Here is a 25927-nt window from a genome sequence, read left to right as displayed (position 1 = left end):
ACTCACAGAGGTTTGTGAGGAGACCATGAGCTAATACACGAAAGGGGCTCACAGCAGCGGGCATTAGGTGAACCGCACTGCCTGCTGGGCCTGCTTACAGCAGCGGGATCCGGTTTGCGTGCCCAGCAGGTCCACGTGCGACCGTGTCTGGCCCTGTGCCCCCAGAACTGTGCGCACGCCACCCCGGGGGCTCTCCCCGGTGAGACGCAGACAGTGTGAGAACTCTGGGTGACAGACAGTGGTCACCCCCCAACCCCATCCCCCACCCCGCCACATGCTGTGCTCCACCAGGTTGTAGGGCCAGAAGTCCCCCAGCAGACACAGCCATTCGTGAACAATGGTCTCATCTGCCAATGCACAGCCTTGGGGAAGGGCCAGGGCCCATTAACCTAGCCCCGTGGGAACAGAACAGCGGCCTTGGCTGGTGGAGGGACGCGGGGCCCGATGACAGAGTGTGGGGCCGGGGCAGGGGTCAGACAAAAGAGGGGGTCTTGGCGGCAGCTCGGCCCTGGACCCCTTAGGCCTGGGAGGTAGATGCACCCTTCACCCATTTCAGCCTCAGCTCCGGCGCTGGCCTAGGGCCCAGGAAAGGGGCAGGGTGCGGTCTCCGTCTCCCTCCCGCTCCTCCGTCTTCCGCCCCCTCCTCCTGCCCCTCCCCCCTCGCCTTTCTTTCTCCCCATCTGTCTTCCCTCCCTCCCCCTTTCTCAGTCGCCTGTTCCCCTCCCCCTCCATTTGTCCTCTCCCCGGTCCCCGCCCCGGAAACCAAGGTCCCCACCCCGGGTGGCCGCGGTGGGGGGTCGTGGGTGGCCCGCAGTCCCTTGGGTGGGCCCTCCCGAGCAGGCACCTGCCGGATGGCATTGCTTCCCCGGCCTGGGGCTGGCCCAGCTGCCGGGAAAGTGGGTCAGCATGGGGCGCGGTGGCCGCCGTTAGGCTCCGGGAGGGGCCCCGCGCCTCCCTGGGCCCGGGAGCGGGATCCGGGGGTGTCCCGTGCGGGCCACGCTCAGTACCCCCGCCCTGCCCCCGAGCCTGCCGGTGGGGCTCTGAGCGGGGACCCGCGGGGGCACGGGGACGCGGGCTCCGGACCCTGCTCCCCCGGCCTTGCCTGCGCTCCTGCCACGCCCCACTCTCCAGCTCGGCGGGGGTGGCGCCCTCCTCCCGGACGGCGTGACCACCCCTCCCTGCCCCCTAGTGTCAGCCAAGGCCTCCGCACCCCACAGCCCCAGCCCGGATCGCCAGCATTTCTCCGACACCCTGGCTGGGTCCCCGACCCCAGAGCACTGACGCTGTCCCCTGCCCTCACCTGTGCGGCCCTCCGGCCTCTCTGCTCCTGTTCTGTCCTGCCGGCAGTGCACCTGGCAGCTGACCCTCTGCCACCTGTGCCCACCTGACACCCTAGGAGGCCCCTGGGGGCTGTTCCCAGTCCCTGCGCATCCTGGATCCAAGACTGGTCCAGGGAACATGGAAGTCAACCCCTAGGGCACCCCCCCAAGCAGTGTGGGGGCTGGGCTGTGTTTTGTCCAGGCTTTGCCCCGTGTGCCCATGAACTACACAGGGGCCCCCCACGGGGCTCTGCTGTCTCCTCTCACACTCTGACCTCTCCTGCTTTGGAGCTCCTGCTGGAGCCAGGCTTTCCTTTTGGAAAGCCTTACGCTTCGGCCACCTGACCAGGGGTTGCCGGGCCTGTCCCCAGGGCGCTCCTGCATTGCCTGGCTCCTGGCCACCGTGCCACCTGCATCCTTCGGGGAGGCTGTCACGAGCACTGGGCCTGAGCTGAGCTTCTTGTCTGGGAAGCAGGAGGCTGAGGGGGGAGGGTGGGTCCAGTCGGCCCCAGACCCCGGCTTGAGAAGGGTGTGCCAGGGAGCCTGCCTGCACGGCCGCACGGCTCATGCGTGCCCTCGTTTGCCTTGATCAGCGGACCCGGCTCGTGGGAGTCTGGGGCGGCCCCTCCGCTGGTCTGAACGCAGGTCCCACGAGTCTGATTGGGCAGAGTTTGGTCCCAAGCTGGAAACCCCGCCCCCTGGGTGTAAAGAAGGGCCAGCACTAGTCATGCCTGTCCATGTGGCTACTCAAAAGGACAGTGGGTCCCTTGGAAGCTTCCCTCGATGAGAAGGGAAAAGGGAAGCTAGAGTTGGGAGAAGAAAGGGGTAAAGAGTGACCTTTCTCGGCATCCAGGTTTCTGGTGGGTCAGAGCTGCAGACCAAGGGGTCATCCCTTGCCCCCAGGGGGAACAGACCATTCCAAGTGGGCCCATGGCCAGCCGGCACCCAGGTCAGCCAAGCATGGGTGCTCCAGAGCCATAAGATTCTGAAACCCACCAGGCCAGGGACTCCCAACCTCCTCACCATCCCACCCGCAGACCCCTTGTGAAAACTTCACACATTCAGTAAATTGTAATTAAATAAGACAAAGCTGTGTGACTTCAGAGTGTGACCCTCAGGGAGAACCGGCTCCCCCCCCACACACACCCAGAATACATCCAGGTACTGCACACCCACAGAGATGGATGCGGACACCCCATCTGTCCCAGAAGCGAAGGCTGCCAGTTCCTGTCACTTCCTACCCGACAGCGAGGGCCTCACCAAGCCCAGCAAGCTGGTTCCAGCGCTCCAGGACAGCAACAAAATCCACAAACACAGACACAGGCCTCAGTAAACACCACTCGAGAGAAACCAGGCCTGCGCATTTCGATGCAGGTGAGCTCTATTCGTATTTGACTCTTTTGGTCCCGGGCCCAGTTATCACCTAGAATCTTCCTTCCTCCCCATAAATTCGGGCTGAGTTCTAAGGTTCAGAAGTTTCAGGGAAACCAATGTTGGATAATAAGACCTGGAAGGTTTGTGGTTGTTTTCTTTTTTGTCATTGTTGGTTTTTTTTGTTGTTGTTTTCCATGAAGTAACCCTCCTTTCATGTCTGTTTATGGTCGGGCGCAGCCTGTGGCTTTAGCGTAGCCAGTTCTGATGCAGAGATGCCCGGCTCAGCCCCGGGGCGATAGACGAATAATTGCAAGGTTTAATTTTCCCGTGGGATGATTCATAAAAGCTTTGCCCCTTTTGTGTGCGTGGGAAAGAGGCAACACTAACACATTGGAAGGTGAAACCTTCCTGGCGCTGGCTCCCTGACAAGGGGTGCCGCACCGCACCCCCAGCCCTCGTCGGCCCTGCCATGGTTACCGCGCATCTTTGAAAACAGAACAAACTTCGGGCGCTGGCACCAGGGCGTGGAGGCAGGTGTTCCCAGCATGCCCCACAGAGGTGGCAGGACCAATGTTCCTGCCCCCAAACCAGGCCCACGACACATCTGAACAAGTGAAGATCGTGTGTCATCAGAGGTCTCATCGTGACTCATGTCTTGGATCTGCCACAAGGATTTTTCCAAGTAAGAAAAAGAAGAAAACTTCCTACCTGAACTGCTCCGCATGGGGAACCTTCCTGCCTCTAACCACGTGTAGGGAATGGAAAGGTCCTGGCCCAGGAGAGGAAGCGTGTTCAGTAATGAACTTGACTATGACTTGGCCGTGCAATGTTGCAGAATTCACTGTCCCACTCTGGGTCTCCGTTGCTTTATAGAGACAGAAGAGTAATTTCCTTCCTTCCTTCTTTCCTTCCTCCTTCCCTCCTTCCTTTCGCTTTCATTTTTTATTGTGGAAATTTTCTGTTTCAAGTACAACCAAATGTAGAGAAAAATAGTATACTTAATGAGCCTTCACATATTCCTCACCAGCTTTAATAATTATTATCATCTGCTTCATCTTGTTCATCTATAACTCCACTCACCTCACCCCTGGGCTGCTGCTTCTTTTTTAATCTTCACCAGAGGACATGCTTGTTGATTTTAGAGAGAAAGGGAGGGAGGAAAAGGGAGAGAAACATCACTCTGTTGCCTCTTGTAGGCATCCCAAGGGACTGAACCTGCAACCTAGGTACATGCCCTGACGGGGAATCGAACCTGTGACCCTTTTAGTTTATATGACAACACTCTTATCTCCTGAGCCACATCAGCCAGAGCCCCTGGCTGTTTTCGAAACAAACCTCTAAACATCAGTAAGTTCATCTGTAAATACTCCAGATTCCTAGCCCTTATCTGTTGCTGTTGTCTGGTTACGGGACACAGTTTGGGCTGGGACCAGCTGCACGGCTCCTCTGCATGCTCAGTCCGGCTCTTTCACGCAGAGGTAGTTAGCTGGCGACTTAGTGGGGGCCGGACAGTCTCTGCAGCCTCCCTCCCAGGTCTGGCAGTTGACCAGGGGGCCTCAGCTCTCCACCGGCCTCACCAGCAGGCTAGCTGGGGCTTGCTCCCACGGTGCTGGCATCCCGCGGTTCCCAGCGGTGAGGGAGGGAGCGCCCCACAGTGCAAAGGCTTCGCAAGCCTCCGCTTGCGTCTCCTTTGCTGACGTCCCCGGTGCCAAAACGAGTCCTGTAGCCACGCCCAGAGCCCATGGGGGAGGGTGATAGAAAGGTATGAGGACTTCAAAACCACCTGCCTAATTCACTGGGGGGCCATTACTGCCGCAATCTACCCCTAAGAGTCTATTCCTAAAACGTAAGCTCCCTTTTGTATTTTTAATTTTTTTCAATGACCGCTTACACTTAATATCGTTTTGTATTAGTTTCAGGTGTGCAGCATGGTGGCTAGACAATCATACATTTTACAAAGCGTTTCCCCTGATATTTCCTGTACCCCCGCCTGGCCCCGTACAGAGTTATTACGATATTGCAGACTGTATTCCTCGAGCTGTATGTTACATCCCCACGACTATTCCGTAACTACCCATCTGCACTCCTCAATCCCTCCCCTTCTGCACCCAGACCCCCAGCCCCCTCTGGCAGCCGTCCGTCTGTGCCTACGAGTCTGTTTCTGTTTTGTTTGTTTATATTATTCTTTAGATTCTACATCTAGTGAAATCATACAGCGTTTGTCTTTCTCTGACTGACCGATTTTACTCAGCAGCATGCCCTCTAGATCCATCCATGCTGTGGCACATGGTGAGATTTCCTTGTTTTTTAGGGTAAGTTGTCCCTCACCCCCCCCACCCCTGCAGCTTTGGGACATAATCACACACGTCCATGATCACAGCCACAAAGAAGACTACCACCCTTGAGCATGGAGAAGGAGAGAGGGTGACAGCAGGTTCCCCATTTCTAATCAGCAAAGGGGAGGGGACTTCGGGGAAACCAGGGCAGTCTAACCACGCCCCTCGCTTCGGTCTGAGCAGCCACGCCCCTTTATGATTTTATTGTCGTTTTTGGGGTCCCCGGGTCAGCCCCACGAGGGCTTCCCTGACTCTCTCGGTCTCCGGCGCTATCGCTGGTGCAGTGACTGACGTACACGGACAGATGTGAACAAAGCCAACTCCGTCTCCAGCCCCGGGTTTCAGTTCCTCCTCGAGGCCTCACGCTGCAGCCTTTGACCCACCTGCCTGTCCTTAGCGAGCCGGTCAAAGCCCTCCAGTTATGGTTACCTGTGTTCCTTAAAATGCAGCCATAAATATTTGTGTTAACAACAGCAGGGATGGCCTCCCGGCAACCGAGATAAATATCGATGACAGTGTTGATTAGAAACAATTATCTATCACAAGACCTGCAGGAGGGATGGCCCCTGGCGCCGCGACCACATTCTTGGTCCCTTCGACCTGTCAATCACTAGTGCTTGAGTTACACTCTTCAGAAGGTACAGTAGGAGGGGTCTGTGGTGCCGAGAACAACCTGTGTGGGATTGCTGGGTCGCCTCTCTGCTCCCACCCTCCGTTTCTGAAAGGAAATTACCCTAGGATCAATCATTATAATCTATGGAGTTGCCTGCATCATTCTTGTTTTCCCCCTAACCTGAGGATATTTTTTTATTATTGATTTGAGAGAGAGAGAGAAACATCAATCCATTGTCTCCTGCAGGTGCCCTGACCCAGAATCCAACCCAAGACCTAGGTAGGTGCCCTGATGGGGATTCAAACCCACAGCCTTTTGGTGCCTGGGATGACGCTCCACCCAACTGAGCCACCTGGCCAGGGCAACTGCATCATTCTTTAATCCAAAGACAGCTTTTCATTGTGGTGGTTGTTTCCCTTGCCCCACCACCAGACAAGTAATAAGAATCTGAAGTCTTTATGAGCAAATTCAGTTGAAATACACACTTTCCCTGAATGGCACAGGGGAATCAGTCTCTAAATTAAACCGCACTGTCTTGGGTCTTCATAGCCATGTAGCTGGGGTGGATCCAGATTTTGTGGGGCCTGAAGATGATACAGTTGGAAGACCCCTTTAAGAATGTAGTGTTTTGTAAGTACAAAATTAGGTATACAAGTGAATATTTAAAACAAGAAAATAAATCACAACCAATTCCAAATTTTAAAGAGCTGAAGAATACCATACACATTATAAATCCAAAAATATAATTTTTTATTAATTAAATGTCCACATAATTATAATACCTGTTTCCCTATTTGTTGGCTAGACTCTCTGATCACATTTGTTTTAAAGATTTTATTTCCTATTTATTTTTAGAGACAGGGGAAGGGGGAGAAAAAGAGAGGGAGAGAAACATCTATGTGGAAGAGAAACATTGATCGGTTGCTTCTTGCATGCACCCCAACAGGGGCCCAGACCCACAACCCAGGCATGTACCCTGACCAGGAATCGAACCCATGACTTTTGCTTTGCAGGACGATGCCCAGTTTACTAAGGCACACCAGCCAGGGCAATCACATTTTTATATGTCAGTTCTGTTGTCATATTTCCTATATGTATAAAAGACAGTCGGGCCACAGAGGTCAGCAGACTTCTGTAAAGGACCCAATAGTAAATGTGTCGGAACCTCTGACACAACTTGTCAACTTCGCCATTGCAGCACGAAAGCGGCCCCAGATCACACATAAACAGTGAGCATGGTTGTGTTCCAATAAAACTTTATTTATAAAAACAGATAACCGACAAGGTGGTGGAACAGGAGCCCCTAGACTTTGTTCTGCCACAGACATAAGGGCTTAACAACAGTTTTTAGAGAACTCCAGAAACCAGTTAGGAAGCCGCAGCACCCTAGGCATATCATCCTGATATGCCAAGGTTGTGGGTTCGATTCCCGGTCAGGGCATATGCCAGAATCAACCAAGGAATGCATCAATAAGTGGACCAACAAATCAATGTTTCTGTCTGTCTGTCTGTCTGTCTGTCTGTCTGTCTGTCTCTAAATCAGTGAGAACAGTTGCACTGAAACCAGTAAGAAAAGCCATTTCCACGAAACCACATTGACCCCACGCCCAAGCGGGCACAGCTCACTATCAAAACAAAAGCACCCAACAGGCAGCTTCTCCCTTGGGAGGGAAAGAGAAGACTGAAACAAGGGCCCACGCTTTTGGCTTTTGGGGAACGGAGACTGGTTGGGTCTTGCTTGACTCACAACGCTGACAGGACCAGCACACCTCAGACGCCCAAAAGCTCAGCAGTTTATTTTAGCTCCCGAGAGCCTGCAATACTACAGCCAGACACCAGAGGGAGCAAGACTACAAGCTCTTGAAAAGGAAACCGGCAAACCTATTGAATGGGTGAATCACACACACAAACCCAGAAAGGGCGCGTCCTTACAAAGGTTTGGAAGGCCCTCAGAATCCTTAGTCAGGGTTATTGGTGAGGGTCTTCCCCTGTACCACGCAGCCCCTAAAGACTGGGAGGCCTGGCTGGTCTTCCAAATGCACAAAACACAATAGACTAAAGCAAGGCATGCGAAGAAACCAGGAAGCATGACCCAATCAAAGGAACAAAATAAATCTCTAGAAACTGATCCTAAAAGAAAAAAAAAAAACCAACAAACCCAGAGATCTATGAATTACCTGACAAACATTCAAAATAATCCTCTTAAACCCGATGCAGAAGTCAGGCAAACAGCTAAACAAAATTGGGAGAACCGTACATGAACGAAATGAGAATATCAACACAGAAACCATGAAGAGGAACCAACTGGAAATTTTGGAGCTGAAGAATAAAATAACCGGGTTGAACATTTTTCTCTAGAGGGAATCGACAGCAGACTTGGTCAAGCAGAAGAAAGAATTAGCGAGCTTAAAAAAACAGGCCATTTGAAACGACAGAGGCAGTTTACAGCCATACCACCGTGAACGCCCCCAATCTCGTCCGAAATTACAGAGTCAAAGGAAGGAAAAGAAAGAAGAATGAAGGGAAGCGAGCAAAGCCTAAAGGACCTATAGGACACCATGGAGTGGACCAGCATCCACAGTGGGGGAGCCCGGGAGAAGAAGAGGGAAAGCAAGTGGCAGAGAGCTTATTAGACAAAGTAATGGCCAGCCCTGGCCGGGTGCTCAGTTGGTTGGAGTGCCGGCCCCTATATCAAAAGGTTGTGGGTTCGATCCCCGGTTGGTGAGTGTGTGAGAGGCAATGGATCAATGTTTCCCTTTCATATCGATGAAAGTTTCTCTTTCCTCCTTTCTCTAAAAAATCAGTGAATATATCCTCAAGTGAGGATTTTTTAAAAATAAAAAATAATAATAATAATGGCCCAAACTTTCCAGATCTGAGGTAAAAAATGAACATTTCAATTCAAGAATCTCAAAAGACTCTACCTAGGATAAATCAAAGAGGTCTACACCAAGGCACATCATAATCAAACAGTGGAAAGTAAGAGACAAAGAGAGAATCTGAAAAGTAGCAAGAAGAAGGGGGTTTATCCCATACAAGGGAACACCCCCAAAATGGCCATCAGATTTCCCAGCAGAAGCAGAACAAGTAGGAGGCAGTGGGATGACCTGTCCAAAGTGCCTCAGGGATGGGGACCTGGGCAAGGCCATCAGAGAATGGGTAGCCTCCTCCAGAGACCTCAGCAGCAGGAACCAGGGGGAATCGCCACCCAGGGAGATCCTTCCCCACTGCTGCCCCCCTGAAGATGCCGGGCAGGCTGACACCTGGGTCTTCAGTTCCCTGAGGGCTGGCACTCTTGGGTTGGCCCAAGGAGAGGGTTCTAGAAGAAAAGATGGGCGAGGGGTGGAAGCGGCTAGAAGGCAGAGAAGAGCTTGGGGAGTGAGTGCAACTCTCTGACGGGTCTTCCTTATGTGTCTCTGTGAGACGTGACACCAGCTTCCCTGCCCTCCGTGAAGTCGGGGAGACAGGCGCCTGCCCCCCGTTTTGCAGAATGAGCCTGTGCTTGGACGTTTGGGAAGATGTGGTAAAGTACCCAGAATGATTCGAGCCCGGAGGTCACCCATGGGTGGCTCCTAACATGGCGACCGTGTTATAAAATGCTCATGAGAAGCGTGTGGCCTCTTGACGTCACTGGGTCCCATTAGAAGCAGGAGCACGTGTCAGGGCGAATGAGAAATAAGTTCAGTGGGGGATACGCCTGAGCCCTCAGAGCAAGGCCACCTGCCGCTGGTCCCATGACACAGGGGCAGGTGGGTGGCCAGATGGGCCGTGGGGACAACTAAGCTCCCCTGCCCTCTCGGGTTGCTCTCCGGGGACAGGTGATCACCTCTAGCTTCCATGTGAGGGCTCAATTCTGACCTCGCCCCACACGCTTGCCTTTAATCCTGACTTAGGGCACTCCAAAACTCAGGACGCTTAAGCCTGGGAGTGGGCCAGAGTAATAACATTTGGGCTTAGTGTGAAGTTAATTCGTGCCACTCTTTGGGGCCTGGAGACACGTGGTAAATGCCGATTTCTAATGGCATATTTGGTGACCTGGAGATGTCACGGTCCCTTTTTTGCAAGAGGCTCCCAGGCCATTTGCTGTTAGAAGCAGCCTGCTCCCAGCCTGAGGAAGAACTTTCCTGCAGAACTCCCCCCTGGACCTTGACCTTTCTCTGGGTGCTGCCACTTTTGGCTTTTCTTTCATCATTGGTCCCAAACCAGCAATGACTTTCTGCATCCTGATGACCAATGTGTCCACTTGTAAGGGGCAGACGGAAAGAGAGAGAAAGAAGGAGAGAGACAGAGATGCAGAAAGAGAAAACAACAGACAGAGAGAAGGACACAGAGAGGAAGAGGTGAGGCAGGCGCATCAGGGGCCAAATCAGCATCTTTAGTGAAAATCAGGGGTGAGGGCCTCCTATGGATGCCAGACATGACGAACCCACAGCCGAGCAACACACCCTCCCGAGGGCAGACATGGCTGATCGATCACCGAACTCTTTATATCCGATAGACCTTTACCTTGACCTTGGCCTTGACTCAGCAGAGCAGGGAGAGCTGAAGCCTAACTTCCTTCAGCAGGAGGCTAGCGACACCAAGCTGAACTGCCCCTGCTGACCCCAGAGAAGTCTACTCTTTGGAGACATTGAAAGCCCTGGGAAAATATGAAAGCAGAAATAGTTGCAAGTCAGCCTAAGAAGCCGTTAGTTGAATCTCCAGAGCATGATCTTCACCACCAGGTGACTTCCCTCACCTGTCCTGGAGGAGTGCAAAGTGTGTCGTGCAGAGAGGTCAAATTATGAGGCCTCTGGGTGTTGGGACACCAGGCACAACTAAGGAAAAGGGTCCCTTCTGAAAACAGGGCACAGACAGAGGTGAAATGCCCAGAATGGGGTCCTCTCACACAGCTCTGGGAACCTTGGCAGCCATGCTTTATTTATAAAATAAAAATTTTATTTTTATTAAAAAAATATTATATATATATGGCCCTGACTGGTGTGGCTCAGTGGGTTGGGTGCCACCCTGCAAACCAAACGGTGGCTGGTTCAATTCCCGGTCAGGGCTCATGCCTGGGTTGGGAGCATGGGAGAGGCAACTGATCGATGTTTCTTCTCTCATACTGATGTTTCTCACCATCTCTTTCCCCCTCTCTTCCCCTCTCTCTAAAAAACAATGTGTAAAATATATATATATGCCCACTCTCAGAGAGCCTACTCTTCAAAAGCATGTTTCAGGAGACTCCCTAGCAGCGGGCACCAGGGGGCTCAGAGGCCCACCATGAGGGCTGTCTGCCCCAGAGAGGTGCCTCTGTCAAGACCCAAATCCTCCCACTCGACCACCCTGGGCAGCCACCACTTTCTCAAAGTAGATTTACCTTCAATCTCCATTTGCTAAATCTGCCCCCTATAAACCTCCGGGGGCTGGAGGGATTAAGGCTGATTACAGATGTTATAGAAGGACCGGGAGCCGGGTGAGCAGTGGGAGCTGGGCCCCGGAGGTCAGCCCAGCTCCTCCTGGGCCCTGTCCCAGGCTCCCTGCCCCAGGCTCACCCGGCCCAGGGGGCTGCCCCTGGGGGGGGGGCTCTGTTTCTCCCCACCCAGGGGCGCAGGAGGCCGGGTCATGGGTCCCCAGCGGAAAATGAGCAGCTCCTTCAAGCGGGGCTCGCTCAAGAGCTCCACGTCCGGGTCGCAGAAGGTGAGTGAGCTTTGCTGGGCGGCCTGTGGGCGCAGGGACAGAAGAACAGAGGGACTCTGGTCTCCAGTGCTAGCGAGCGGGAGTGCCCACCGTGGACTCCCGACCTCTGCAGACTGTGGGGGTGGGGGTGGGGTGTTTTTCTTTCAGAGCGGTGGCTTCCCGGCCCCTTCTTGGGAGATGGCCCCCCTTTCCTGCCGTTGTGAGCAGCCCTGGTCACCGCCTGCCTGCGGCCACCTTCACAGACAAAGCTCATGGCCCACACCGGCCGCGTTCGGGGGCCTGAGCTGGTCAGATCCTCTGACCACGCGGCACACCCACCCCCAGAAGTTCTGGGCTTTGGCGCTTGATGATTCGGCCCCCTTAGCTGTCTGCCACCCGGCCCTTGGCTCACTCTTCCTTCTCTCTCAGGTGTTTGGGGGAGCACCACGTGGGTTTTCTTTGCAAGACCCTCGGTGAGGATCTGAACCACCTCGGAGCACCTGTGGAAGGTCAGGTGGCTGCTGCTAAGACTCAGAGCCAATTGTGGGGAAGGCGCCCTGACGGCCCCGCCCCCTCCCCCACAAACCCCCGACAGGGTCTTGCAAAAACGTGAGCTGATTTGAAGCCTACGCTTGCTGTTCCCGATGCTGCGGTTTATGACTCTCTGAGCACAGGGAGTCTGGACAGGCCTCACCCTTCTGCCATGACCGCTGCTCGGTTGGGGGGTGAGGTGTGAGGCTGAGTCACAGGGGGCCTCTGGACACCCCCTCGCTGAGTGAGCCTCCTGGGCTCTGTGGGGCGTCTCTGCTCCTCCCACTGCGTGTAGGAGGTGGCGCAGGATCGGGAGCAGGAACCGGCCTTGTGAGGACAGAGGGGATGCATCTGTCCCCCAGGCACGCACCGACCCCCCACGTTATGCCGGGCAGTGCTGTGGCCGCCGCGGACCCAGCCGGGTAGCAGCGCAGGGCCGGCCATTCATCCGGGCTGCAGACAGAGGGCTGACGTGCGGCCACGTGCCCCGCACTCTGCGTGTGTGTATAGAATGCGTGTGCCTACCTAGGGTTTTCTCGCTGTTTGCTTCCAAAGATGAGATCCCAATCTTTCTCTGTGTTTGGGGCCTAGACAGTTTACGGTTCTCAGAACCACCCCAAGCCCTTCACGTGAGGAAACTGAGATTCTGAAAGGACGGAACTGCTGAACTCAGGGGGGCCTGCCCTGCCCATGAGGGGTTGCTCAACACAGAGCCACAGGGTCCCCTGCCTTCGCTCTTCCCAGACAGCCACGCGGCTCCCTGCCTCCCTCACTCGGGCCACGCCCATCTGAAACAAGCCCCTCCCACTGGCCCTTTCTTCTTTACTTCCTCATTGCAGAGATCACCACTTTATACGATGAATCTGCCTGTTTATTCATCCTCAGTGCCCCTAGACCGACAGCCCCAGGGACCAGGGTTTGGTCCGCTTCTGTCTGCTAGCACGGAAGAATGCATGAGTGATGCCGCGGTCCCAGGGGCGAGCTGGGATGGAGACGAGGCCTGGGACAGGCTGGGCCTGCACGGGGCACTCGCTGGTGTCATCTTTGTTCATTTTCCATATCGCAGCCTGATTCCCACGGTCTCCTACACCCTGGTGGTTGGAGACTATCTGAGTAGGATCGATAACAAAACCAGCGCGATGCACCTGCACTCGGGTTCGCTGGCCCCTGGCAGACGCTGGGAAGTCTGCAGCCGGGAGGGGCGCTGTAACCGCCACCGGCCAGGCCCTCTGAAGTAAACGTGCTTTGCAATTATCGGGGATCATGGCTACTAGCAAAGGGGCATGGCTGGAGGTTTGGGGGGGCGGGGAGGTGGGTGTTCATTTTGCTGAGTAACCACGGACCACTCAGGCAGGATTAGGGCGCTCTGAGCAGCAAGTAAGAGAAATGGGCGGACTGGGCAGGTGCCAGATGGCACGGAAGAGCAGATCAGCAAGGCTGAGCAGAGAAGTCGCCTGCCTGCTAGGGCTGCTCAGCCGAGCCGCCCGCACCCCGGCTGCACCACGCCGCGCAGTCCCGGGCAGGGGGTGAGGGCGCTGTCCGGGGTAATCCACGCGATGGCCCGCGATGTGGGGAGGCAGCTGGCGGGGCTAATGCTCCTTAATATCTGCTTTCATGTGATTAATGCCTGTGGATAAACCCTGGAACCCGGGAGAGCAGGCTGGAGCGCTAAGCCTGCCAAGGGTAAGCCTGCCATCGCTTTGGGTTATGCTGGGATCGGAGAGGCATTTTAGCAATTTACATTTTGGGGACGGGCCATCATTTTAGAGTGTAGGGTGAGTATTAACGAGATGGACTAAACTCCTGGGGAGTCCAGGCAGGAGGACAGGACAGAGATGGGCCGAGCCTGGGGTTGGGGTGTGAAAGTCACTGGGGCCCCCGAGTGTCCTCTCCCTGACACACATACACACACACACACACACACACTCACCTCCCCTGGGCCCACCCTCTCTCCCTCCCCTTCCCCCTCCAGGCAACACCAGACACCCTGAGTTTTCTGCCACTTTTCTCTGTGGGCTCAGTTGCTACTCTCCTTCACACACGTCTTTTATTCCTTTTTGTCCTTATGCTCCTAACAAAAGACACTGCTGACCTGTTAGGTTGAACCATTCAAAAACTGCCATTTGTGGAGGTCCAAAACAGTCGAATAACCTTGCTGTGGTTTTTTAAGAAGTTGACAAACCTCTGGAGGGCAGGTGGGTTCTGGAGCGGCCAGGCGGGGGCAGCAGAGAGCTGAGCCGGCTGGACTCCGGGCGCGCTAGGTGGGCTGCCGGCAGAGCAAGCCCAGAGCGAGGCCTATGGGGTCCTTTTGCGGGATAACACAAAGCGGAGAGAGCCACAGTCCCCAGAACCTGTTACTTGGACACAGCTGAAGAGTAAAAGCACAGGATATGACAATCGTACTAATAGTTCTTGCGATAGGCTCTCTTTCCCCTTGTAGGCCGGCTTATCCCCTGGGCAGTGCCTCTGGACCAGATTCCCTCCCCCCACCCCACCCCCGCCAGCGCTCCACCTCAGTCCACAGTGCAGAGGTGACCTCCTGGCCCAAAGCAGCACACCCCCAACTGGAAACTGAACCCGCAAGCCAGGCACGTGCCCTGACCGGGAATCAAACCCACGATCTTTCGATTGTACCGACCATATCGCTCCAACCCACTGAGCCACACACGCCAGGGCTCAAGAACACAGACAGCTTAAAGGAAGAAAAGGTCAAGTTGACTTTTATGTAATTGGACCCACATTTTGGGAGACTGGCCATCCATCCAGAATTAAGATTGAAGAAGCATTACCACAGGGTTTGGAATTTGGAAGTCCCCTGCTCGGTCCCACCAGAGGGCAGAATGTCACGTTCAGACTTTTGTGGATTCCAGCGCAGTGACTCACTGAGGCTTCTTATGAGCAAATTAACGAGATGTCAGGAATTTGGTGAGAAGAAAAACCAGCTCTGATAATGCTTTCTCCTTGGAACTTCCAGAAGCTTCAGCAGAGCAGGCTACTGCCCTCCTTTGGACAGACTTGCCACATCAGTTTTTTTTTTTCTTCTTTTTTCTTTTTTTAAAGAGATTTTGAGAGAGAAAGAGAAACATTGATTTGTTGTTTTACTTATTGATGTATTCATTGGTTGATTCTTGCATGTGCCCTGACCCGGGATCGAACCCATAACCTTGCAACCTTGGTGCATCGGGACGATGCCCTAGCCAACTGAACTACTGGGCCAAGGCAACCAGTTCTTGACATTCATACTGCGGCAGGACTCCTACAAAGTTTTCACACAACTGATCGTTTCCATCGCAAAGTCACTGGTTCTATTTTCATTGCAGAGATTATTCTGGAAACTGAAAAACATTCCATGTTTGGCAGGGTTTTTTTCTCCCATGTGCTTGTTATCCTAGCCCGAGTCATCTGCCAACATTGCAACATAAGGCCCTGCGGAGCCCGAACCCTCCACGATGACCAGCGATGAGCCACGTTACTAGCTCCCACTCCGGCCAGCCTGCGGCCTTGTGCAGTGGAACAGGGCAGTGTGGAAATGCTGATGTAAGAACGTCTAAACCTACAGAGAATTTTCACGAGGGTTTACTGGTGCCCGGCTGGTGCCATGCCAGGAAGCGAGATTTCAAATGCTCCAGAGAATGGCTGTGTTTTGCTTTCTTGTATGCTTTTGAAATTAAGGAGAGAATTCAGGAAGAGATACAAAGGAGGAAGAAAGGGTGGGGTGGGGGGAATCTCTACGCCTGCAGTTTACAAGATCACCAAGGTCACGAGCTCCCTTGAGGGAGCTTTAACAAAGGTGCCTTAGCGTATTTGCACTGAGTCAGCAGATAAGGCTTGCTTAAGGCCTAGAGAAACTTTTCACTGTAGAAGTTCTACGCCTGGGGCATGACCACCCACAAGTTACCTGCCCAGTTAAGAATTTTTGATCAGATCACCCTGGGGGGGTTACTTTCCCTCACCGGGCTGGTGGGGTTTATCACAGAGCCCCTTTTCCTTCGCCAAAGGCTGCTGCCAATATGAAATCATGGGCGGGGCTGGGCACCCATGGGAGAGCCACCAAGGGAATGATGGGAATGATGTTTGGCCACCTTGGCCCCTGACAGTCACCAGGCACTCCCTCTAGCTTTCAGGCGGAGGAGAGAGTTTCCCACGCCTGCATTCCAAATGGCTGAGCATGCTACTGGCGCCCCGTGAAAATACCTACTTTGTTTTTCTGTCACTAAGGGAGGGAATTACAGAGAAATAGAGGCTGAGTCTGAGGTGAGTGAAGGCACCGATAGACTCGTAGGTGTCTGCCTCATCTACTTTTCCATTTTTTCATTTTTATGATTATCTTTGACCGCTAGACCAAAGATTTTAAATTCCTCTCTGGCCTTCTTCATTTGTGAAGGCATTGTTTAATGAAATAAGAGTTTAATTTACATATATATATATATTTAAATCCTTACCCAAGGACATGTTTATTGATTTTATAGAGAGAGAAGGGGTAAGGGAGGGAGGGGGAGGCAGGGGGTGAGATGCAGGGGGAGAGAGAGAGAGAGAGAGAGAGAGAGAGACATCAACTGGTTGCCTCCTCTTTGCACCCTGAAGCCACAACCTTTTTTTGATGCACAGAACAACGCTCCATCCAAACAAGCCACCCACCCGACCAGGGCACCAAGAAAGTCTTTTTAATCTACATCCTCCACCTCTTTGTTTCAGAGATCCTGGAAATTGAGTCATTCCTAAGTCAATGCCACTTTGTTTTCAAATGTATGCAGTTTGCTGTGGTTCTAAATTGGAATTGGAATGATCAGTATAAACTGATCATGATGAGTTGTCCTGTATATGTTATATATTATTATATTATATATGATTACTGTGTTATTATGTATGTGCACATGCAGATACATAATCACATAGTTTTGCCCCCTGCAAAGGCCTGAAAACAATTCCATTCAGAAGCAATTCCATTCAGAAGCAGATACTGGTTTCTTCTTTTTTTCCTTTTTTAAAGATTTTATTTATTTATTTGTAGAGAGAGGAGAGGGGAGAGAAAGAAAGGGAGAGAAACATCCATGTGTGGTTGCTTCTAATGAGCCCCCCACCGGGCACCTGACCTGCAACCCAGGCACATGCCTTGACGGGGAATCGAACCAGCGACCCTTTGGTTCACAGGCCTACTCTCAGTCCACTAAGCCACACCAGCCAGACCCAGGTACTAGTTCTAAAGACTGTTGCCCACCCACAGGAACCCAGGCTCCTTGGAGAAATGGCTGAGAAATATCCAGGTCTAGGGCAAGAAATGTACCAGAGAAACTCAAAACATCCTTTCGTGGCAGACAGCAAGGCAGTGCTGAGATACCTGGTGGCGTGTCAGGAGGATGCTATTTGGGGCACTTTGGGCAACAGTGAGAAAAATCACTGCCTTGGATGGAAAGGCATCACGTGTGTGTCAGCCCATGAATCCACACTGCCACTCAGAAACCCAGAAATGCAGGAACTGCCTTGGGATGACATGTAACGAGGCAAGGGAACCACTTTATAAAGCGAAGTTGCACTTTATAGGTGAATGCCAGCTCATACACGAAGAAGGATGTGTTCATTGAATTTAGAGAGAGAGGAAGGGAGGGAGCGAGAGACACAGACATCCATGTGAGAGAGAAACTTTGATCAGTTGCCTCCCGTACACGCCCTGACTGGGAATCAAACCTGCCAAGTTTTGGTGTAGGGAGACCTGACCACCCCTGCACAGAGCGTCATACAGAAGAGAATTTCAGAGTTGGGGGGGTTCTCTCCTGCTACTCACTGAGAACCAGAATGACCGTGTGTATTGCTACACTGAGCGACCAGCACGGGAGGCGGGGCGGGGGTGGGTGGTGGCTGTGGGTCCCTCAGGCTGCTTGCTGGAGGAGCGGGGGCAGTAGGAGTTCAAAGCACCCAGAGGCGGGAATCAAGAGTCAGGTGGGACTCACAAGGCATTCATTCGCTCTCCACCTTGCCCTCTGGCCCAGCCTCGGGCGCCTTGGAAAAGGATCAGTGGAGATTACTATCAAGACTTTGGCCTTCCCTCCCTGAATAGGGGCTTCTGAAGGACGGATTATGTTCAATTGTCTCAATTATGCAAACCGCGCTGACATTTCCAGCAGGGGAAAGGAGGAGGGGGCAGGTCACTTCAAAGGCGAAGTCCCAGCTCCCCCTTCTCCCTCAGATCCCAAGGCAGCTTTCACGGGATGCCACGTGAGGGCCCTGGCTTTCCTTCTGTGGCCTGGGAGGCGGGTCACGGGGCCATGCCCTCACCAGGATCATGAGGGCCGGGCACAGGCTCTCACATGCTACACACGTGGAGTCCTCTTAAGGAGAAGGGCCTCCCTGACCAGCTTCCTGCTCAAGCCAAGGAGGAGGCCACGCTGCACCCTCCAAGCTCCACCACCGTGGCAGGTAAGCTCAGGTGTGGCTCTGCAGACTGGGGCCTTTGGCTCCTCACCTGCTCAGGCCGGCTGGACAGGGCCCTCTGGGGCTGGCCAGTGGGTCCATGCACAGCCAAGAGGACACCAGGACGATTTCCCAAGGGGACACGCTCTGGGAGCTGGGCCGCTGCTGGGCTCCAGTAAGCTGAGGCTCCCTCGGGGCTCCTAACTGCCCGGCTGCAGGGCCTGGCCCCCTGGCCTGTGTTCCTCAGCGTCTCCCTCCGTGCCTTTGCTCCCTGGGTGGCGTGAGTGCCTGAGAAGCCTAGAAAACTCAGAAGTCCTTAGTGAGGGAGGCGTTCATACCTGTCTGTCTTGACCAGCTGTTCCTTTTTAACTACGAATTAAAACCTGAGGACCCCGGCCAATGTGGCTCTGTTGGCTGAAGCATCGTCCTGTAACCGAAAGGCTGCAGGTTCGATCCCTGGCCTAGGTGCCTATAGAGGCCACCAATCACTGTTTCTCTCTCTCTCCCTTCCTCACTCTCTGGAAGCAATAAAAAATGTCTTTGGGGGAGGATAAAAAAAAAAAACTCAGGGAGGCCTGGCTGGTGGTTCAGCTGGTTGGAGCATCATCCTGGGCATGGGAAAGTCACTGGTTCCATCCCCAGTCTGGACACATGCTTGGGTTGTGGGTTTGGTCCCTGATCAGGGCATGTCCAGGAGGCAACCTATTGATGTCCCTCTCCCCCCTCTCTTGCCCTTCCTCTCTCTCTAAAATCAATAAACATATCCTCAGGTGAAGATTTAAACAAAAAGAAAAAGACAGGTTATGCCACACCGGGTCATGAAGGGAAGTCCAGTTTCCCTGTCACTGCCAGTGGGAGAGGGGACTGGTTTTCAGAAGGCAGTTCAGGAATACATGCCAAAGTCAGGAAATTCCATGTCTCGGGGTCCGTGGTAGGCCGAGCGTCACCCAGGCTGTTTACTGCTGGGAGATGCAGGGCACTGTGCGAGCGACCAATGTGGAGTCCTGGCTGGGTAGACTGCTGGCCAGCCGCAGGACAAACTATAATGTGTGACTTTTATAAAGGCAGAGACTATATACCAGCAATGCGCAGGAGGCCATATTTTTCATCTCACACACGCAGTCTAGTCCTAGACCAAAGCCTAAAATACTTTGGAATGCTACCCGTTACTGTTTTAGGCTAATTTCTGAGGATTCTTCTCCTTCTTCTTCTTCTTCCTCCTCTCCTTTCACTTGAATAATTTTCTATAACCAGCACATTTTCTTTTTGTTACCAGAAATTATATCTTTTCTCTAAACCTTACGCAAAAAAAAGTTAGCAGAAATAGCAGGGGTGGGGGAGAAAGAAAATATTTACAGGAATTGTTCAGGGTTGACCGGGAGCAGAGACAGGAATGAAGGAGGGTACGGTGGGGAGAAGACGAGACAAATTTGCTCTTTCTGAGTGACAGACTTAGGGAGGAATTAGGGCAAGGGGACCAGCCATTCTGGGGGCAGACTTAAATAATACGGGTTTGATTTTTATGGGAGGATAATCTTCTGGAATGTTCACCAAATAACATTTTGCAAACTAACAGCAGTTTTAACTTTTTTATTTGTTGGTTTTAGAGAGAAAGGAAGAGGGAGGGAGAGAGAGAGAAACATCGGTGTGTTGTTCCACTTACTGATGCATTCCTTGGTTGAGTCCTGTATGTGTCCTGACCGGAACTCGAACCCACAACCTTGGTGTATCAGGTCGATGCTCTAACCCACTGAGCTACTCGGCCAGGGCAACAGCAGTTTTAATTCACAGCATTTGCAGTGGTATTTGTAGCACTAATCAACCACTCCCTGCGGTGTATTTTAGACCCCAGAACATTGGTAGCAGCAGACAATGTTAAAGGTGTTATCGATCCGTTGCTGGGACAAGTGTAGCATTTGGTTGGGTCTGGCTCTTTGCAGCCTCATTTCTTTGCTTTGCGAAGTGAATCCGGACCAGCGACGGAAAGACATGGGGGCGTTTTCCGTGGCTAGTCGTCTTCCTACTGCACCCAGTGAACACAAAGCACGCTTTCTATTAATTTATAATCCTCTGGGGGTATTAGATATTTTTAGAAAATTCTCTGGTGGTTTGGTTGAAAATGTTTTCAAGATGTTCTATAATGTGTGTGTGTGTGAGAGAGAGAGAGAGAGAGAGAGAGAGAGAGAGAATGAGAGAGAGAGAGAGAGAGAATGAGAGAGAGAGAGAGAGAGAGAATGAGAGAATTCTGGACCTGGGAGAGTAGAAGGCTTCACCCAGGGGAATAAGGGATCCAGTCCCCACCTCCCAATGCCTTTCATGCCCTGGACGTGAATAGCGTTCAGTGACTTAATACGTAGACCGTTGTAGCCAGTCGCGTTGCTGTGCGGAGGGATCTGAGCGGTGGCCACCCGCAAGGTCCCTCTTTTCCCAGCTCTGATATTACGCTTTGGTCCATGGAACCCCAACCTACACGCATAGGCTGCTGTCGACAGCACCAGCTGGAATTTATCCTGCTGTTTCCTAGAAACCGTGTCTTCCATTGATATCCAGTTGGGGGAAAATGCCTTTACAATGCTAAGGAAATAAGCTAACTGCAGCCCACCGAGCTCTCCGTCCGCACAGCTCCGGTCTTCTTGATGCTGCGTGTCTCTCCTCCCTGCCTCCGCCCTGCTTCTGGCTCTCACCCCACTTGGTGTGTCCCCCCCTAAACATGGCGAGGACAGCACGCCCTGTATTCTTGTTCTCCAAGGGCTGATTATGCTTGATATGGCCCAAGGTAAAAGGTAAGGCTGAACTGGCAAGCGGCCTCTCTCCACGGGCACCGCAGACTCCATTTCTCGCGGCAGAGCTAGCTGCATCCAGGAAAGTAGATGAAGAGCCCCAGCTGGTGTGGCTTAGTGGATTGAGTGCGGACTTGCGAACCAAACACAGGTTCGAGTCCCAGCCAGGGTACATGCCTGGGTTGTGGACGAGGTCCCCAGTAGGGGGCACACAAGAGGCAACCACACATTGATGTTTCTCCCTCTTTCTCCATCCTTACTCTCTCTCTAAAAATAAATAAATAAAATCTTTAAAAAACAGTAAATGCAGGTAAGTGAAATCAATTCTATAACTTAATTTGGTATTTTAAAAATATTTCAACATGCACTCAATGTAAAAAACTAAGTAATGAGATATTTCATGTGCTTTTTTTATAGTAAGTCTTCCAAACCCTGCCAAATGCGGTTTTTTTTTTTCTTAATCTTCACACGAGGACATTTTTTCATTGCCTCTAGAGAGAGAGGAAGAGGGAGAAACATTGGTGAGAGAGAGTAGCTTCCATCCTTCGCCTCTGGTGTGAGCCCCGACTGGGGATTGAACCCATAACCTCTTAGCTTTGGGATGGCATTTGAGCCACGCCAGCCAGGGCCCAAATGCGGTTTTCTGAAGTCTTTGTTAGGGCAAGAAGCAGTTTTCCGGCTTAGCCTTACGCTCCCAGAGCAGGTGCGCTCCGGCTGGCCCCACGTCAGGGCCTCGAAAGACCCATGTTAGCCAGCACATTCCAGGCCTGCGCATATCAAGGTTTGCTCTTGTAAAGCCGGGTCATGCAGAAACATCTCACTACAAGTCATTTTTTTCAACTAATAATAGACGTAGTCACCCTTTTGAAGCTGTAGTTCTATTTTAGTCTTTTAAATAGCTGCAGAGCCGGGGGATTTGCTACATCGTAATTGTTTCAACCAGTCCATCACCCCCCCCCCATGTAGACAAATGGGAGGTTTCCACTTTTTCACTTAGTTCAAAATATACAGCAACAGGCCTCCATGCGTTGCCTGTAAGTGGAAAAGAATTTGCAGACAGATGGGTGGGAGTGGAAGTGCCCAACCGCCTCCAAAGACGAGCAGCTGGGAGGGCGGGACAAAGGCAGCCGAGTCTCAGCCAAGCGGGCCACCAACTAGCCTTGGGGTTTGATTTAGATCTGGGCTCCTTCGACGTGAAATCGAAGGATTGTGTTAGATGCCGTCCTTATGTGTGTGTTTAAATTGCTTCAAGAGAGGGAGAGAGATTTGTTGATCCACCTTCGTACTCACTCATTGGCTGATTCTTGCATGTGCCCTGACCGGGAATCAAACCAGCAACCATGGCATGTTGGGGCAATGTTCTAACTCAGCCAGGGCTGTCCTTGGCCCTTAAATAAAAGAACGTGTGGCTGGCTTGGTGGCGGTTGCAGCCCCTCCTTCCGGTGGACGGATCGGCAGGCAGGTGAGGGCCACCTGCATCCTGCTGAGCTTCGTCATACACCTGGGTTTGCCCCACTGCCCTCCCGAAGGTGGGTGGGTGGCCCCAGCAAACATCACAGTTTTGCAGTTTTCAACGTATATACGTCTTTCCCCTCCTTGGTGAACCTCAGGTGTGTGGCCTCAGATGCGATTTGTCCTTTTATGACTGGCCTATTTCATGTGTGGGCCCTGGAGTTCTTGCCTCTCAATGGTAAAAAAAAAAAAAAAAATTCAAGGAGCAAATATCGAACACGCAGTAGCCTCAGCCCCGCCCACTATTTGGGAGGCTGGCTGAGCTGTATAATTAAATAGTATAGTATCTGGATGGCTCTGAAGTGGCCGTCCTGCTTTTTTTTGTTTCGCCTCTTTTCCTCTTCTAATTGGCTCTTAGCCCTTGCTTGGGGCTAATCACCACCCTGCATTCTACCCAAAGGTCAGCAGCCCCTCACTCACGGGGAGGTCAGAGGTCATCCTGGCAGGCCCCAGCACTGAGCAGTAGTGCCACCTTGAATTAAGACATTCTCTTAGGTGGTTTGACTGCATCGAGAAAGATCAGCCCCCAAACAAGTAGGCCCGTGTGCAGTTTTAACAACAAAACCCAGATAATTCTGGCGAAATGCATGTACTGAATTCTGAAAGGCCTTTATCTCAGTCCGTTTGGGCTGCTGTTAAGAGAATAGTGTAGCCTGGGTGATCTATGAACAACACACTTTTTAAAATAAAGATTTTATTTATTTTTAAAGGGAGGGGAAGGGAAGGAGAGAGGGAGAGAAACATCAATGTGTGGTTGCCTCTCGCACGCCCCCTACAGGGGACCTGGCCCATAACCCTGGCGCTGGGGACATGTGCCCTGACTAGGAATCAAACTGGCGACCCTCTGGTTCGCAGGCCTGCACTCAGTCCATTGAGCTATACCAGCTAGGGCTGAACAAATTTATTTCTCACTATTCTGGAAGCTGGAAGTCCAAGATCGAGGAGCTGGGACGTTTGGTGTCTGGTGACAGCAGCTTCCTGGTTCACATGTGGCCACTTCCTTCCGGTGCCAGCGTGTGGTGGAGGGGGTGAGGGGACTCCCTGGGGAGTCCCTTTGGGAGACTGAGGACCACATGGCTTTGGGGTGCTCCCTTTTGTCATGTGGCTTAGGAAGCAGGAGAGACTTTCCCTGGAAGAAAAGGGATGAAAGGACTCCTGCTGGTGGGCCATAAGAAGGTGCCACATGGCTTTGGATTAACTGGAGATCGTGGCAGCGATGGTTCCGGGAGCCTGAATCACGGACTTCTACTTCTTTTCCTGAGACACGGTGCCCCAGAGTAGGGCAGAGGGAGAAGGAAGGACTGTGCGTGTCTGTGGGTGTCCTAAAGGACTTTAATATTTTAATGAAGACATTAAGTCAATAGTCTAAGTCTGTATACTTTTAAGTAAATATTTTCTTTCCTTTTCACAAATCTCTGGCATTGGGAGAGGACTTTCCTTTGGCGGCTGGCATAGCGAACCTAGTGGGGGGTCCTTTCCGTAATAGTATATCGTACACCCTTCTTGGGTCTGTTCTGTAACACCCTCACATTGGGGGTTAGGATTTCAACATGTGAATTTGGGGGGACCCAGACACTCAATCCATCACAACTTTATTTCTACAAATGTAGAAAAAAATATGATTTTTTTTTTTGTAATTGTGAAGGGCAGCCGAACCGCTATTCCCAGCCTGGGGCTCCCCGTCCTTTTTGTTACGTGAGCGGCCAGGTGCCGCCCCAGCCCCCGCAGGTGCGGCCAGCAGACAGGCAAGGAAAGATCCAGGTGTGTGGGGACCCACCTGCAGCCACCTGCTGCTGTGCGGGACGTCAGCCAGAGTTCCCCGTCCCCAGGGCGGTCCAGAGAAGCCAGAGGCCAAGATTCCAGGCCACACCCCTGCCTTCGTGAATAACACCAGTGGTTCTCAGGACAGGGTCAAACCCAGTCCCCGTGTGGGCCGCCTGCCACCGCAGGATGATGGGGGTGAGGCGTCTGCTCGAAATAGACGCATGAGACAAGTGGCTTCTTTTGGCTAAACTGGTCCACAGTCATTTCGCTGTGGGCTTTGCTGTTAATTTTGGCCCTAGAAACAAGGCCACTGAGTAAACAGAGACTTGCCCAGCAGGGAACCGGCTGTTACATTAGGAAGCCACTTCCCCAGGGCGGCAACTGCCCAGGCCCAAAGCCACGCCCATCGTCCGGGCCCCGCCCACCTCTCTTCCCTCCCCCTTCCCTGTCACCGCATCCCAGCCCTGGCCTTCCACAGGCTGACTCCCTGCGGCACCCCCTTCCTCCTGCACCCCCTACTGGTAGGGCCACCCCTAATCTGTGTGGACAGTTTCCAGAAGGCCAAGTTCTCCTGACTCCTCGTGAGTCTCAGTCATAGGACGCTTCTCCCAGGATTTGATGCTGGCTATCTCCACCCCCGCCCACCCCCACCCCCGCCCGGGGCCCTTCCTTCTGAATCTACAAAATAACCCCGGGGAATAACAGGGCAAGGAGCATGTGGGTGACCGCCGCCCAGACTGCACAGAGGTTAACGGGTTATGTTTGAAGCAGATGCTTCTTTTTTCCTTTCTTAAAAAAGTAAAAAAACATCTGGCAGCCCCAGTGCCCGTGGTTTTCAATGCAGTGCCCTCTGACCTCCCTCCACAACCTGGCGTGGCCCCTCCCGGACACTCGGTCCTGGGCAGAGGGGCCGTGGAGGTGCCCGTGACCCTGTCTTTGTCTGTCCTTGCCTCCTAGCCTTTGTTCCGCAACGCTGTCCTTTGCTCCTTGGGGCTCAGTTCCCAGCCACCTTTCTCTTTTTCTATGTAGTTTCTCATCAGCAATCCTATTGATTTTAAGGTGGGGGTGGGGAGAGAGAGACAGACAGACAGACAGACATCAGTTGTCTCCCATACATGCCCCGGTCAAACCCACAACCTAGGTATGTGCCCTGACCGAGAATCGAACCCATAACCTCTTAGTACACAGGACAAGAGTCCAAGCAACTGAGCCACCAGGCCAAGGTGATTCTCACGACTTTAGATGTTACTTATACACTGAGTCCCAAACATGTGCCACTAGCTGCGATGAGGCGCTTCCGCTGTACCTGTACCTCCTGCAGTTACCTGCAGCCTCTTGTCCACTGCTGAGGGCCTGACTTTCCTCCCGACACCTGGTCCTGAGCTGCCCCACCTCCACCCACTGCAGCCCCCAGCCACCCAGTTCCGCCAGCCAGAAACCCAAGGGTCATTACTGGGGTCCTCCCTTTGCTCCGTCGTCATGGGCATCAGGTCCCCAGCCGGCCCCTCTGCCCCCACCAAATCCCTCCCATCTGCTCCCCCACCTCATCTCCGCCACACCAGCTCACACCTCCAACATCTCCGCCCAGGCCACACGCCCCGTCTCCCTGCCTGCTTCCGCTTTGTCCCCCCT

General features: G+C 52.9%; 1 protein-coding gene across 2 annotated transcripts in view; it reads left to right on the top strand.

Annotated features, from left to right (window-relative positions):
- The first annotated feature begins 11119 nt into the window (after positions 1-11119).
- TRPM1 (transient receptor potential cation channel subfamily M member 1) overlaps positions 11120-25927 on the top strand; it is a 68702-nt gene continuing 53894 nt past the window's right edge. For both annotated transcript variants that reach the window (XM_045824979.1, XM_045824978.1), the window contains exon 1: positions 11120-11321. In XM_045824979.1, the coding sequence (XP_045680935.1) occupies positions 11247-11321 (75 nt within the window). In that variant the 5' untranslated portion in view covers positions 11120-11246. The remainder of the gene's footprint in view (positions 11322-25927) is intronic.

This window comes from Phyllostomus hastatus, unplaced genomic scaffold, assembly GCF_019186645.2.
Source record: "Phyllostomus hastatus isolate PE091 unplaced genomic scaffold, TTU_PhHast_1.1 phas_scaffold_555, whole genome shotgun sequence".
Taxonomy (NCBI): domain Eukaryota; kingdom Metazoa; phylum Chordata; class Mammalia; order Chiroptera; family Phyllostomidae; genus Phyllostomus; species Phyllostomus hastatus.
This window is presented reverse-complemented; position numbering and strand designations above follow the sequence as displayed.